The following is a 16,458-nucleotide window of genomic DNA, read 5'->3' as shown; positions in this document are numbered from 1 at the left end:
TTAGTATTTTCTTTGATTTAAAAAAAAAGTCTTTATTTGTTTTAGTGGTAATGATCTCACCTTAGTATAAAGTGTTGGATCGTTACAGAAAGGTATTTTAGAAACACTTTTCGAGGAACATTGTTCAATCTGCATACCCCCAAAACGAGCAAGGCAATTGAGCATGACTCATCATTAAACGAACCATGTCTAACAAGGTTTTATTTCTCATTTCTAATATACCATTTTGTTGAGGTGTACCAGGTGCTGAAAGTTGTAATTAGATTCCATGTTCTATCATCTCAAATCCATATACTCTCCACCTCGATCAGATAAAAGTATTTTAATTTTTTTACTTGATAGATTTTTAACTTCAGCCTTATACTTCTTGAACTTTCCAAGAGCTTCAGACTTACGTTTCATCAAGTATAAATAATCATACCTTGAATAATCATCTATAAAAGAGATGAAGTATTCAAAACCTTCTCTAGCTTTTACATTCATTGGACCATAGTAGTTTGAATGTATAAGTTCTATGGGCTCTTTGGCTCCATAGCATTTTCTAGTAAAAGGTCTCTTTAGTCAACTTTTCTTCAACACAAGATTCACATGGAGGCAATGAATCATCTTCTAACTCATTTAGAAGTCCATTCTTTACCAATCTCCCGATCCTATCGAGATTAATATGACCTAATCTTGAATGCCAAAGATAGGTATTATTTTGAGTATTAGCAGTTTTAAACATCTCATGATTTAAAATTGCTTTCGCTTTGTTAGGTCTTAATACATACAAAAGTTGTCTTCAAGCTTAGCTGAACAAATGTGTACACCATTCTTAGAAATGAACACTTCATTTAAAGAAAAATGTTACATTATATGATTGTTCAATAAGACAAGAAATAAATATAAGATTCCTTTTAATCTTAGGAACTATATACAAGTTTTTTAAAAACAAGAATCTATTTTAAAAATAAAATTTAACATCTCCCATTACACGAGCTGAAATGGCATCTCTCGTTTTAACTTTGAGTGTATCTCATCCTCCTCGAGCTGCTTAAAGGAACTAGTTTTATGTAAAGAAGAGCAAACATGACTAGTGGCTCCTAAATCAAGTATCTAGACATTTTGGTCATTTTCCACTAAACATGTTTCTAAGGCAAGTAAATTATATTTACTTTCTTTTTAATTCTTCTTAAATATCTCTTGAAGCGAATCCTTGATCTGACGTCTAATGACCATGGTTTTGTGTTTCTTGCTTAGTATGTCAGACATACTAGACAAGAGATACACACAGGCCTTGTCATTGGCCTTTGTCCAATGATTATATGCATCCCTAAAATTTTTAGATGCATTTCGAGCAGAGGAAGTAGCAAAATGGTGTAGTTGAAAGGAAAAATCGTACTTTGCAAGAATTTGCTAGATCAATGTTGAATGAGTATGGTTTACCTAAATATTTTTGGACGGAAGCCGTTCACACCGCTTGCTATGTTTCAAATAGAGTTTTAGTTAGACCCTCTTTAGATAAAACTCCTTATGAACTTTGGCATGGTAAAATTCCAAATATTGGGTATTTCAAAGTTTTCGGTTGTAAATGTTTTATTTTGAATAACAAATTGGAAAATTTGATTCTAAGACGGATGTTGGTATTTTTCTAGGATATTCCTCTACTAGTAAAGCTTGACAAAGATGAAAAAGGTAAGTGTGTGGATATAAAGACTTATCGAGGTATGATCGGATCTTTACTTTATTTGACCGCTAGTAGACCCGATATCATGTTTAGTATATGTCTTTGTGCTAGATTTCAATCTTGTCCTAAAGAATCACATTTCCAAGTCGTTAAAAGGATACTTAAATATTTGCTTGGAACTATTGATGTTGGATTATGGTATCCTAGAAATGTTGAGTTTAATTTGGTAGGATATTCCGATGCGGACTTTGCCGGTAGTTTACTTGACCGTAAAAGTACTAGTGGGACTTGTCAATTTCTTGGTAGTTCCTTAGTATCTTGGTTTAGTAAAAAGCAAAATTCGGTTGCCTTATCCACTACCGAAGCGGAATATATTGCAGTTGCTAGTTGTTGTGCACAAATTCTTTGGATGAAACAAGCTCTTTGTGATTTTGGATTAAAATTTGATAATGTGCCTATATTTTGTGATAATACTAGTGCCATAAATTTGACTAAAAATCCTATTCATCATTCTAGAACTAAGCATATAGATATTAGGCATCACTTTATTAGAGAGCATGTACAAAATGGTCATATTACTCTTGAGTTTGTAAGCTCCAATAATCAATTAGCGGATATATTTACCAAGCCTTTGAGTGAAGAAAGCTTTTGTAAAAATAGGCTTGAGCTTGGAATTATTCGTTGGGATGCATCTTGATAATAGAATTACTTGTTGATCATGTGTGTTTCAAGTTATTTTTCTTCAATGATTTGTCATCATCAAAAAGGGGGAGATTGTTGGCTTTTTGGCCCTTAATCTCAAATTTATTTATTTTAATTATTCAATTAATTTATGTTTTGATGATAACAAATCTAAATTTTTTATTGACAATTTTATTAATTTGAATAGCCATATCGTAGAGCTTGGAAAAATGATTCTAACGCCTCTTGAATCACCCAAATCGAAGTTCAAATGAAGAAAATATTGCTAAAAGAAGGTTAACAAAAAAATACCCGAGATGGTGACGTGGCGACCAAGCATTCAATTTGAACCAATTAGAGAAAGCCACTTGGAGCAATGAAGGAGTAACAAATGTGGCTTTTTGTTATGTTTTATTGGCTTTTATAAGGAAAATGAATTTAAAAAGAAAATGATTTTAATATTATTATTTTTTCTTGTGTCTAACGGCTAGTTGTTTTAAAAGATGGTGAAGTTGCTTTATTGATTTCTTTTTAAACAAAGTATTTTGAAAAGACATATTATTATATTATTATTTGTATTGTGTCTAACGACTAATTAAGTTTAAATCTCAACCATTCATTTTTCTTTTACTTATATCTAATGACCCAAACGATTTTGAATTTATCTTTCCTCTCTTTTTAAATACTTCACATTTACACAAGATCACAACATCTTTACAATCCTCAAGCAAAAAGCCAACATTGTTATTCTCTCTAAAGCTTCCAATTTTTATTCTTTTCATCTTATTCTTGAGAGCTTCTTATTGTATTGTGAGGATTAAATTTGTGAGCTTCAAATTATATACTCACTCTTTTAGAGAGTTTTCTTTTGTATGATTTAAAAACTTCAACATATTGTAACGGTTGGATCCTAACCCGTGGAAAGGATCGGGTTTGCTCTTGAACCCGAAAAAGGAGCAAGAATCGGTTCGGCTCAAATCCGTGGAAAGAGTCCAAAGAAGATTTTCAATCAAAATCCCAAGAGGTGCTTGGGAAAGTGGATGTAGGTTGAGTTTAACCGAACCACTATAAAATTACGGTGTCTTCTTCTCTAACTCTTTTCTAATTATTTTTTAATTTAATTTTAGTTACATACTCTTATTGGTTGAGTTTGATTGCATACTTCCATTCATATATTTTTATCAATCTTGTTATTTAACAAAGTTTACAAAGTTCTTTATTTAAATTTAAAAAGTATCTAATTAGTTGATTTTACTTTTTTTGTCAAAAAAGTTTTATTTAAACCCTATTCACCCCCCTCTAGGGTTGCCATACCGATCCAAAAATTGGTATCAGAGCAAGGTTGCTCATCTCGAAATTTTAATTTCTTGATAAACTTTATTGTTAGAGCATTATGGCAAACCTATTGGCAAATGGTATTGTTGAAGGTCAATCTACTTGTTGCTCATCACTGTAGCATGATAATTGAAATGACCTTAGGGTGGGGATTGAAATCAAGAGCTACAACAAACATCCCTGTGGAGGAAGAACTACAAAAAACATCGTTGAAGAAGCAGTCCATTCTCTTCTTCTATGTAATCCATAAGCATGAATCATATGTGTCCACATAATCCCTTTTTATTCATTGAAAAGGATATGTTAGAGTGAGTAGGCCCAAATATCATTGGGAATAGGAGTAGACCATCCAAAGGAGAAGACAGTACACCATGAATCTGTACAAAGGAATATATTCCTCCCATTACCAAGCTTAAACTTTGCAACTTGAAATGCTGATCCATGGACTTTTCAAACCTAAACCAAGCTTACCCGAAGTGCACCAAAGATTTGGATCAACTCCATGAATACTTCTAACAATTTTGCACCATAAAGAGTCCTGCTCCTTAAGGATTCTCCAACTCCATTTAAACAATAAAGCTGTATTTCTGTTTTCATTTCCAATCCCTAGACCACCATCTTTTAGAGCTTTCGAAGCTAACTCCTGTTTAACCAAAGGATTCAGCTTGTTGTCTTTTTGACCTTCCCAAAAGAAGTTACATAAAAGTCTCCAATTCTTGTATCACCAAGAAAGGCATTTGGAATAAGGACATATTATAAGTTGGTAGGTTGGCCAAAACTGAATTACATAAAGTTTAACGGGTCATTGATTCCTCTGCTTCTTTTACTGTTAAATCCCTAATTGATGATTTAACTTGTTCAATAGGTCCTCTACCAGAAATCTTTATTCTATTATTCGGTCTGATCACTACCCAAAGAAAATTAAATTATTCTGGGAACTTAGTCACGGTGCCATTAATACTGCTGATTGCCTCCAACGCCAAATGTCGTATATGTCTTTTTCTCCTACTTGGTATGTTGTGTGTCAAACTGCTGCGGAATCTGCCTCTCACCAATTTGCGCACCGTTCCTTTGCTACTCAGTTTTGGCACATCATCTGGGATGCTTTTTGGTTGGTCGATCTCTCTTTCCAATAAAAACTTCTTGGTGGGTCACCTTTTTGTGGGATGTAAAAAGACAATTTGGTTGGCTATTGTTCGTGCCTTCTCCTAGACTTTATGGACTGAGCACAATAGGAGGCTGTTTCAGGACTCTACTGCCTCTTGTACTTCTTTTTTGGACACCATTTTATCTACTGCTTTTTATTGGTACAAAAATGGGCACCCTTTTAAGAACTATAGTCTCTCCTTTCTCTTTTCTAATTGGCTATATTTTTTTAATCACCTTTAGGAGTTTGGGTTTCCCCTGTTTCATTTTATCAATGAAATGTTTCTTATCTTAAAAAAAAAAAAAGTTAAACGGCCCCTCTGGACAAGTTATACCCTTTTCCATTTATCGAGTTTCAAATGGACTTTATCTATAACAGGCTGCCAAAAAGACTGCTGTTTAGAATAACCACCAAGAGGTAAGCCAAGATATATAAAGGCAATTACCAGCCTCCCAATTCAGCCTTGAAGAAGTAGAGATCAATGTAGCCTCATCAATATTGCCTCCATATAATGCTTACTTCTCCCAATTAACTTGCTGCCCTGAGCACAATTCGAAGAGAATATCTAACATGGCTTCTATTTTTTATTCTAAAATCTTTCAATCCTGCAATCATAGACGATACCTTTCTTTTTGTAAATAAGGATAAGTAGGACGTGGGGAGTTTGAAAGGGTTGCTTGTAGAAGAGTTAGATGAACCCCCCCCCCTCCCCCGAGTGGTTCCATGATTGTAAACATCTCTCAACTTTCACAATCATAGGAGTTCAAAAGGATAACATACGAGGCTTGTACTTTTTGTGAGATTGTGGAGTGCATAATGAATCTAAAGAATATTTAAGGTAACAGATAGCCTCCTAACAATGAAATGCATTGAAAGAAAATGTTGCACTAAGAAAAATAAATAACGAATTCTGCTCAATATAATAAAAATCAAACAAATCAACATAATGGACTTACTGTATTGCCTTTCTCTATGTACCAATGAAGCCTATCAACAATCTGCATTGCAGAAGACATTTTAGTATTTACAAGGACTATGAAATGGAAAAAATAATGAGAGCGAGAAAAAATTAAACAGGAAAAATAATGGAGAAAACACGTCCATATGTCTGGACAGCAAAAAAGACCGGCTGCTAACAATTTCCATCACACTCACACATTGATGTTTTATAAGAGACATCATCAGACAAAAGCGAAGTAGAAACAGCTTAGGGACGGTGAAAAGTGAACCCCATCCCAAAAAAACTAATTGCAGAAAATTTGACCAATTGTTGTGATGCAAAGAAATTGGATAATTGCAAAAGAATTGGCTATAACTATGAGCCCACCACAAGGAGATGAGTTGTAAATTTCCACCAAAAGAAGTTATATCAGAAAGTTTAAAGTTACTTTCAAGCCAACGCAACTAAAGGAATGCCCCGACAGCATACCCCAAAGGACTTCAACTTCACTTGAGAAAGCCAGTCATCAATATGATTAGAATTAGAAAGACAAGCGGAAATCTGAAGGTACTAAGCAGAAAGCTTCTTCCCTTGGAAGCAAAGAAGCAATGAGGAAAAAGGTGATAAATATTGTCCTCCTTTTCCATATACAAACTGCATATGAACAGGCAAAAAGGTTAAACCTCATCAAATTCTGAAGCCTATCCTGATTATTAAGACTCTTATAATCTCAGGACCATATAAACACTTCCATGTTCTTTGCGATCTGAAAATTCAATACACTTTTAATAAGTCAGGACATCAAAGAAGTATTCACTTTAGAAATATTCATAAATGCCTCCTCCCACTTTGTGAAGAGGGATAATGTGAAGAAACTAATTTTGCAAGGGGGTTCGGGTGATACCCAGTACAGAAGAGAAGTCCAATTGTAAAAAAAACATTTCATTTATAAATGAAATCTGGGGAAAACCCCAAACACCTAAAGGAACTTATAGAAGAGAAGGATGTCCAATTGTTAACTAAAATAGATTATCTATAGAGAGAGGGGGGCTTAGCTTTACACCAAGGAAAAGAAATAGACAGAACAAATTCCATAAAATATTTGAACAAGGAAGAAGAATCATGAAAAAGCCACTTATTCCTTTCACCCCACAGATACCAAAAGAACGCCGCATGTCAACCAAAGTGTCATCTTTGTACCACCAAAGGGTTGACCCACCAGAAGAGAAGCCAATGTGTCCAAAATGTTATTAAGACACGTATAAGACCATCAAAAAGCCTAAAAAGAATATCCCAAAAATTGGCAGCAAGAGGAAAATGGAAAAACAAATGGATCGAAGATTCAGCGTAGCAGCAACACATGTGACACCAAGAAGGAGAAATAGACATATAAAGCATGCAACGTGGAAGACAATCAGCAGTATTGATGGCACCCCAACTAAGATCTTAAAGAAAAATTTTCATCGTTTTAGGAAAATCTATCTTTCCAAATCACAGAACAAAAATCAGACAATAATGGATCAACCGTGCCCACTAAGTCAGCTATAAGGGATCTAACAGTAAAACCAGAAGTAGGATCAAGAGGCCACAACCAAGAATCCAAATAGCAGTGCAAGCTAACAGCAGCCAGGTGGAGAGATACTAAGGCCCTTTTGACCAAGTGGATTCAAAGATATTACAAGCAAAAGTTCTCTGTTGGGTGGAAGGTGCTCACAGCTTATTATAGCTCCTCACATTTCCAACCAAAAGCCTATTCTCAGTGTCAAGTCTTCCTCATATATCCCACGGAAAAGGATTATAAGCTACTGCCTATTGTCATCTTCCTTTTTCCCATATTTCTTTCAAGATTGGAATGGGTCAATACTTTGTTTTCAATCCACTTGGAGATCAAAAGGAACTGGATGGATCTTTCTTGAAGCTCATGGAAAATCAGGAAGAATGTTAACCAAGTGAGATGAAAGTAAATTTTCTTTTATTGAAGTATTGAAAGGGGCCACTCACTGTCAGTTAAATGCAGAACAATGTGCAATAAGTTGTGTTGGGTAACCAATATTTATGGACCTACTGATTACAGAGAGAAAATTCATTTGGTCAGAGCTGCTCTCCCTCATTGGTTATTGTATAGAAGCTTGGTGTTTGGGAGGGGATTTTAATATGACCAAATCAAAGGGGAGCGATTTCCAGCAAGTAGAATGACTTGTGGCATGAATGAGGAAATTCAATAAATTCATTGAAGAATGGAAACTCATTGAAGTTATTTTACTGAACAGAAAATTAACATGGTCAAGAGAAGGAAGAGTAGTTTTGAGATCATTGCTTGACAGATTTTTAGTTACTTTTGACCGGGACAAGGCTTTTGCGAACACACGTGTAACTCGTCAAGTAAGGATCTCCTCAAACCACTTCCCTTTTTATTAGAAGCAGGGGCATTCGAGTGGGAGCCTTCCCCTTTTCGATTTTGCAACAGCTGGTTGCTAGACAAGCATTGCTGCCAATTTATTGAAAATTCATTAACCACAAGCACTCCTCCGGGCTGGATGGGCTTTGCCTTATCAACTCAACTCCAAAACATTAAGGGTCAACTCAAATCATGGCATTCAGATTATGAAAGAAAACAGAAAAGTCATGAAGAAACCTTATTAAAAGCCATCGCACTAGAAGAGAAAAAATATGATCAACCGGATACGTGCACAGTGGATCACTTATTGTTAATAAGAGAGTGGATCTTCTAGCTCTTTGTAGAAGGGAGGAAAGAGATATAATCCAGAAAACTAAGTTGACTTGGCTGAAATTGGGGAACAAAAATATGAGTTTCTTCCATCGTTCTCATCGGGGGAAAAAAAAAAAAAAGAAGTCTAATTCCGAAGCTTGTTAATAATCAAGGAAACCCAACCACTTTATTCTTTGAAATTGAGCATTTAATACTTGATTTCTACAGCACCCTCTATGAGAAATCTCCTCACACCTCCGTTTTTTATTGGTCTGTAGTTTCAGCAGATCAAAATAAAAGGCTTATTTCAAAATTTAGTTTGGTGGAGATCAGGGCAGCATTAAAATCAATGGGAAGAAACAGAGGCTCCAGGTCCGGATAGCTTCACAGTAGAATTCTTCATCAAATTTTGGGATCTCCTCAAGGAAAATCTTTGTAAATTATTCAATGAGTTCTATGGGACTGGGAAACTAAATGCATGTAAAGGAGAAATTTATTTGCTTGATCAAGAAAAAGGAAGATGCAGTAAAGGTAATTGATTTCCGGCCCATAAGTTTCACTACTTTGCTGTACAAATTGATTGCAAAAGTGCTTGCTGAAAGAATGAAGATAATTATGCCCAGTATTAGAGCTCTCACTCAAAGTGCCTTTTTGGATGGCCGCCAAATTCTGGATCCTGTACTTATTGCAAATAAAGTTGTGGAGTATTATAGGTCCAAAAAAAGCAAGGATGGATTACAAACTGGACCTTGGAGAGGCATTTGATCGAGTTGATTGGGGTTTCTTGGAAAGAATTTTGAAGCAGAAAAATTTCAATCATTGATGGATCATCTCTTCGATCATGGATTGTGTTGTTTTTTTTTTAAGAGACACAAGGCAAACTCTATTATAGAAATAATATAAAAACTGAAATAATATACCCCAACACCTCTGTTTCAATTTAGGCATTAACAGTTCTAATTATGCACTATTTTAAGGCTGTTGAAGAAGAAATATGTAAGTTTCAAATTAGAACTTGCCCAGGTACCAACAAGCTACAAAATCTTTTGGCATGTCACTTGTTTAAGTCAGAAAAGTAAAAATCCTCCATCTCATGAACTCCCCCAAATCAAAAGTCAAGTCTCCCAACAACAGTAGCTTACGCTTCATAGCTCATTGCAAGACCAACAACTGAAATGAGTTTCTAAAACCCATTCTCTTTTTCTATTACTGCATTCCACACCTGTCCGACCACGGTGCTGCCATGATTGATCCAAATTTTCCCAAGTAACTGAATGCCTTTGCATTGCAATTACTCATCCCCCCATGTTGATATTCCGTCCATTCCAATTTCAACTATTGGGGATATTTGTAACCTTCCAACTCGATCTTGGCTTTTAGATTCCTTTCTATTAGCTGAAAATGATGCCAAGTTAGGCTTTAAATTCATCTCCTCTACTTCTTTCTCACCAACCTTTTGGAGAACAGCATCCATGTCTTCAATAAGATCATCTCCGAAAAGCTGTTCAAATGGCACTTCAGCGTCGTCAATAACACCAATCTGCCTTTCCCCTTCCTTCTTTGCTTTCTTCTTATGGTTTTCAATCTTGGTAAGTGTCTCCTTGTGTATTGGCAAAGATGGCTCCTTATTGCTTTTTGTTCTTTTCTGCTTTGAAGTCTTCTTTTCCTTATCAATATCATTGGTACCGAGATTTATCTTATTGTCAAGAGATGGAATTACTTTCTCCTCCCTGGTGACCTTATCCATCTTACGTTTTTTGCGTTCCAACTTCCTGTCCACATCAGCACCATTAGTATGATCAAGTTTGCCATCAGTGCCTTGAACAGACGGGTGTGTTTCAACATTCCCATTCAGTTTTCTATCCTTTTTCTCTTTTTGACGATCTAGGCTCCTGATTGGAGTGTCGTCTTCTTTATCACTCCCATTATCATTCTCATTCTGAATGCATTTATCAATTGATCTCGCATTCAATACACGCAAGCCTGGAACCAGTCGACAAATCTTTTTATCTAACTTAGCACTTTCAGCAATAGGATTCCCTCGAACATAAATATTCCTCAGATAGCCTAATGAACTCAATACCTTTAAATCTGACCATCTCATGATGACATTATTTCCCAAATCCAAATTCAACAACTTCTTGTTATGAGCCAAAGCATTGGGGAGCATCCTGATTTCATTGTGAGCAAGTCTAAGCTCTTTAAGTTCGATACAAAACTTGAGGGATTCAATAGATTGATGTTTGCAGTTAGAAAGGGATAGCTTTTTCATTGAATTCACTTTCAACAGAGAATCTCCAATACTGTGGATTGGATTTCTAGAAAGAACCAGAGTATTCAGGTTCTTCATCTGATCAAGCTTGCAAATAGAAGCAATCTCATTGTCATTCAAAATCAAAGCACAAAAGCCAACAAGGGGTCTAATTTCGTCCATTGACCGAAGCTTATTCTTTCCCGCATTTAATACATTAAGTCTAGAAAGCCCTTCAATTCCTTTTAAGTTATCAAGTTTGTTTTGTACAACTGAGAGCCACTTCAAATTGGTGCATGACTCCAACCCCTGAAGCGATGTGAGATTGTTGAATGTCAAATCAAGCTTCTCCAAGTTTTTGAAAAGGGACAAACCATTTATATCAGAAAGAGCCTTTTGATTGAGCTTGAGAGTAGTGATGGTGAGTGGGTCTTTGGTTTTGTAATCATTGAGAACTTGCTGTATATCCAAGCAAGACATAGTCGTGAAAACCCTAGTTTTCTCTGTTAGGAACAGACACTGCCTCCGAAAACGCCTTCAAACTCCGCTGTCTCTGCTGCTTGTGTGCTGGATTGATCATGGATTGTGTTAAAAACCCTAAGTATTCAGAATTCGTCAATGGGAGGCCCAGAGGAAGAATTCAAGCCTCAAGAGGGTTAAAGCAAGGGGATCCCCTTTCCCTCTTTCTTTTCTTCTGGTTAGCGAAGTGCTTAGTAGTTTCATCTCAAATCTACACTTGAACGGTTTGTATGAAGGTTTCATGGTAGGAAAGAACAATGTTCATGTTCCCCTCCTTCAATTTGCAGACAACACCTTAATATTTTCCAAGTTTGATGAAGTTATTCATGAAAACGTTAAAAAGACGCTTGAAATATTTTAGTGTTATGGGCAAAAGATAAATTGGGAAAAGTCATCTATATGCGGAATTAATATTGGGGAAAGTAAGATCTCCTTAGCGGCATCCATGAGGAATTGCTAAACATTCCTCATGCCAAAAAAATCTCTAATTCCATTGAAAGAACCATGGAGGAACTTCTTTTGAGAAGGGAACAACGGTAGCAAGTTGAACCACCTAGTGAAATGGGAATTAGTTTCCAAACCCCAAGGAGATGGGGGCCTTGGGCTGGACAAGCTGAAATTTAGAAACATTACTCTTCTTGCCAAGTGGAGGTGGAGGTTCATGGCAGAACAAAACTCTCTATGGTATAAGGTGGTTTGTAGTATTCACGGGAGTAGCCTCTTCCAGTGGCACACAAGTGGCAAAGAAAATTCAAGTTTAAGAAGCCCTTGGATAAATATTTCTAGATAGTGTGGCAGCTTTTAAAGTTGGAAAGGGTGACAAAATTTTGTTTTGGTTGGATCCATGAATGGATAGAATTGCTTTGAAGACCACACTCCCAAGCTGTACAGAATTGCCCTTAATCCAAAAGGCTCGGTTGTAGAACATTGGAACGCCTCCACTTCCTCTGGGTTTCTTGATTTCAGAAGATTGTTAGGAGCTTGAAATCTCTAATTTTCAACTTCTCCTGGGCTCCTTGGAAAGGACAAGATTATCCAATATTGAGAATAAAAGAATCTGGTTAATGGAAACTAATGGGGTTTTTTCAGTAAAGTCATTATCGAAGCACTTGTCTCCTGCCACTCCGATGGACCTACAGTTGGAAAAAAGCCTTCAGAAATCTAAAAGCCCGAGGGTAAGTATAACTCTATCGATTATGTTGTTCAGGAGTTCAATTTGTGCATCCATTATGCAAAAGAAGTTACCCACTCATTATATTTCGCCACATATATGCCCATTCTATCTCAAATTTCATGCGGAACTCCAGCACTTGTTTGAATGTGTATATGCTGCCAAGTGTAGGAGTAAACTCTTTCACACCTTTAATCTCAGCTGAGACCTTGATAAAGAATGCAAGAATAATGTTAGACAGTTACTTCTTGGTCCGGTTATGATGAAAAAATGCCTCCTTGCTTTGGTGCAATACCGTCAAGGAAATTTTGTTGGAACTGTGGTTTGAGAGAAATCTGCGAGTCTTCCACAATAAAGCCTCCTCTTGGTTCAATAGATACGAGTGCGCACGTCTGAATGCCTCTTTGTGATGCTCTCTACGAAAACAATTTAAAGACTTCTCTATGCAATATATCTTACTAAACTGGCAGCCTTTTAACTTTCCTCCTTGTTGATGATTCAGATTTGGCTCACAGCCTCTGGTGTTTCCAACCGTTTCAGAATCTTTCTTTGTCTGGCTGTATTTTTAATTCCTAGTCTGGTTAGAAGTTGTTTCTTATGTCCTTTTTGAGTTGTATTGGTTGTGGTTAGTCCTGCACTTGGACGTTATTAGTTGTTCTATCTTTTTATTATGTAGGATATGATAAGGATACTAAGAGGGTGTCAACTTAGCTGGGATGCTCAAATGCACATCCTTATCCTTGGTTTGAATGCTCATCGTATAATCCTCTTATACTATAAGATTTAGTTTCATTGTTCATTATTAATAAATGAGGTTTGTTTCCTTTTCAAAAAAATCTAAAGGATCAACTTGATCCAATCTCTTTAAATCATATCGACGAGAGTAATGAATGGTTGGTCGAAACATTGGAGAAGAAAATGATGAAGCTGAAGTTGACAATGAGCTAGTTTTTTATGACAACGACCTCACATAGGGAGATGTAGCTCGTGCTAGCGGCGTTAGAGAACCCTCATGTACACTAGATCAAAAGGAAAGTCAACTACCTCTCCCTCCACTTCTAGAGTTCAAAGCAAGCACCAATTATACAAGTAGTTAGTAATGAAGATGAGGACGACGATGAAGAGGAATTAGACATCAAGGAGAACAATGGCGAGGAGCAATGGACGAAACCATAGAGTTAGATGGGGATGTTGATGATTTGATATTTGATGGTGTTTTAAACTTGTACTTACAGAGTTCTGTTCATTTTTATTTTTTATTTTTTGAAATGGAGACAAACTTCTTTATTAAATAGAACTCAAACTGAAAGTACAAGAGAATTATACAATCGATTTTGTTCATTTTTCTTGATTACAGAACTATTATTAATCTTTGAGGCTTTGACATTTGTCTATAAACTTATGTTCTACCTCATATATTATTTATTTATTTATTCATTCATTGCACCTCGCTTCGCTCAGGCATTGCCTTTATGTCGCCTCTCACCTTGAGGTGCCCTTGCGCTTTGAAAACACTGCTGAGAGAGAGCAGTTTCATGTTTTTTTGAAACGAGACAAAACTTCTTTATTAATAAGAACCCTAAGTACAAGAAAATTATACAAAGAGAGCAAATAAAGAAGAAATAGAAAGGGACATATCAACTAGGTCGACACCCCACAGCGTCAATCATCTATCCCGAAAAAGTGATGATAGACACCAATTATTTTACAATATAGCAGGAGGAAAAAGGAGGCAGTTGCACGTGAACAAGAGAAGGGAAATGGAGAAAGAAGTGGAAACCACCTTGGTGGGGACCATGGTTAATTACATGGGAGAGAGTTAAAAGGGAAAGAAGGAAGGGAAGAGAGGGGTGGTTAGTCAGTTTCTGGAAGTGGAGGGCTGTATTTCCTGGAGAGCAGGGAATGCAGAAAGTGTTCAGTTTCTGTAGTCTGTAGCAAGTTATTTCCATTATCGTGAACTCCTTTACTGTTTGTTGTTTTATGTTGAACTTTGTATTAGTTCTTGTGTTGTACTTTGTTTTCAAGACTCTGTGTTAGTTCTGTTTTCTGTAAAAGTTTGGCTGATAAATAAACTAGTAGAACACACTACTTGGTGTTCTATCACGTAAATATCAAAGCAAAACAAAACAAACAAACAGCCAATTACCAGTCCAGAAAAAAAAACAGAAAATTAAAAGAAACCCCAAAAAACAATTACAATCTCAAAATAAAATTAAACAAGGTCAAGACTTCAAAGCTTCAAACTTCAGACAGTAAGAACTGCAAATGGAGAGAAAATGAACCGGCAATGGTTAGGCTCGATTAAGAAAGGCATTCCAATTGAGGTAAATATCTTGAATGGAAAAATTAGCAGATTCATTTTCTAATGAACACAAGCTGCAACACTAAGATCTACTGCACACATAATTTCTGCTCTTTGACTTTGCTTTATCATGGAAGAAATGTTGATTCCGCTCAAACCATAATTCTGAAAATAAAGCTTTTAACAAAGTTATCCAAATGATGCGAGATTTTTGGGAAAAATCAGACTCGACAGCAGCTGAACCACATTAGCGCCTAGAGAGCGATCAAAAGTCAAACTAAATTGAACAAGGACAAAATCCTTTCCTAGCCAAAATAAGAGACGGGACAAAACAAAAAAAATGTGATAAAAGGGTCTCACTAGAAAGAAAATCCTTTCCCAGCAAGAAATGTGACAAGAATGGCGCAACAGATGTTCTAGCCTAACCTTGGACCTCCACAGTGATTTTATGAAAACAGAATACAAACTATCTTTTAGACTCTTGAATCATGAACACATCTGGATTGCAGATTATGATGAATTTTTTAGTGCTGCACATTAAGAGGAATCATTTAAGCCCCTAGTGACCCATGAGACAATCTTCATTATGGCGGAGAGAAGGATAGGGATGGCTGCACTTCTAAATTAGACCAGAATAATTCCACAATCACTGACTATTGACATCAACTCTTTAGGCAAATCTGGAGGAAAATTATTTGTGACAAAACCCTCCTCATTAAACAAAACATTTAAGTCCGTCCCTTCAATTTTTTAATCTAATTTAGGGTCAACTTCACTAAGAGCAACTTATTCTTCACTACTAACACTGATAGGTGAGAAAATTTTCGGCTGGTCTTTAGGAGTTAATTCAGCTTTGCATGGGGAGCCTTGCTGACAAGATGTTTTTGCAGTGGAGGTGGAGGAATTTGAAATGTTGAGACACTTTGAAGGAGAAGTGCTATTTACTGACCTGTAAAAACTCTCAGGGACCTGGATTTTAAAGCTGTAAACTTCCAAAAGATCTGGGTTATTGGCAGAAACTGAATGCTTGATGGTGTATATTCCGAAAACGGATAGAGAGATGCTTCTGCCGGTTCTACATCTTCATGATGAAGCAACAATCTCCTTCATGTCAAATGCAATAGTGTGACTGGTCAATTTCCAGCTAACCACCTCCATGTGATCTCTGAGACTTAACAGAGAGGACTGCTTAAAAAACCTGGCTGTCGGAGAGGGGAGATCGGAAGGAGGGGTGGAGGAGGGGAGAGGAGAGGAGGAAGAAGAGAACTTAGAGCAGTTTATGTTTATTTAATGAACTACATAAAGAGAGAAGTTTGGATTTCTCATATGTCTTAAATCTCAAGTTCAATTAAGGTTGTACTACTTGAATTCTGGCTTATCGTTGGGAGTCCGATGTGCAGTAGTACACATCATGCTTCGACAATGGATTTTTGATACTTTGCCCCAATACAATCTTGTTGTCACCAAACAAGTTCCTTGAAGTACCCAGTATAAACATATCATGACCATGCTTCCATAATTAAAAAGATAAGACAACCAAAGTACTCTTAAATCGAAGAAAACATTGCTGCAAAAACAAGTATACCTCCACAAGTTTCTCAACTTTTGTAAAATGACGACCAAAGGAGGAGTAGTGCATGCCATACAGAAATGGTGCAAGATATACTCTGAGTTTGTTCTACAGTAAAGGAATTCACAAAGTCAGTTAAAAGTGATTGTTCAAAGAAAACAAAGAA

At 36.3% G+C, this 16,458-nt stretch overlaps 1 protein-coding gene and 1 pseudogene across 1 annotated transcript; both read right to left on the bottom strand.

The window, feature by feature from the left end:
• LOC116405149 overlaps window positions 1-16,458 on the bottom strand; it is a 63,901-nt pseudogene that overhangs the window by 16,875 nt on the left and 30,568 nt on the right.
• Window positions 9,411-12,882, bottom strand: LOC116405150 (leucine-rich repeat-containing protein 9-like). Its single transcript, XM_031888909.1, has one exon. It carries the CDS (start codon window positions 11,208-11,210, stop codon window positions 9,771-9,773), a length of 1,440 nt encoding a protein of 479 aa, XP_031744769.1. The 5' UTR covers window positions 11,211-12,882; the 3' UTR covers window positions 9,411-9,770.

The sequence above is a fragment of the Cucumis sativus genome, chromosome 7 (genome assembly GCF_000004075.3).
Source record: "Cucumis sativus cultivar 9930 chromosome 7, Cucumber_9930_V3, whole genome shotgun sequence".
Taxonomy (NCBI): Eukaryota; Viridiplantae; Streptophyta; class Magnoliopsida; order Cucurbitales; family Cucurbitaceae; genus Cucumis; species Cucumis sativus.
Note: the sequence above shows the minus strand (reverse complement) of the source record. Positions and strands in the feature narration are given on the sequence as shown.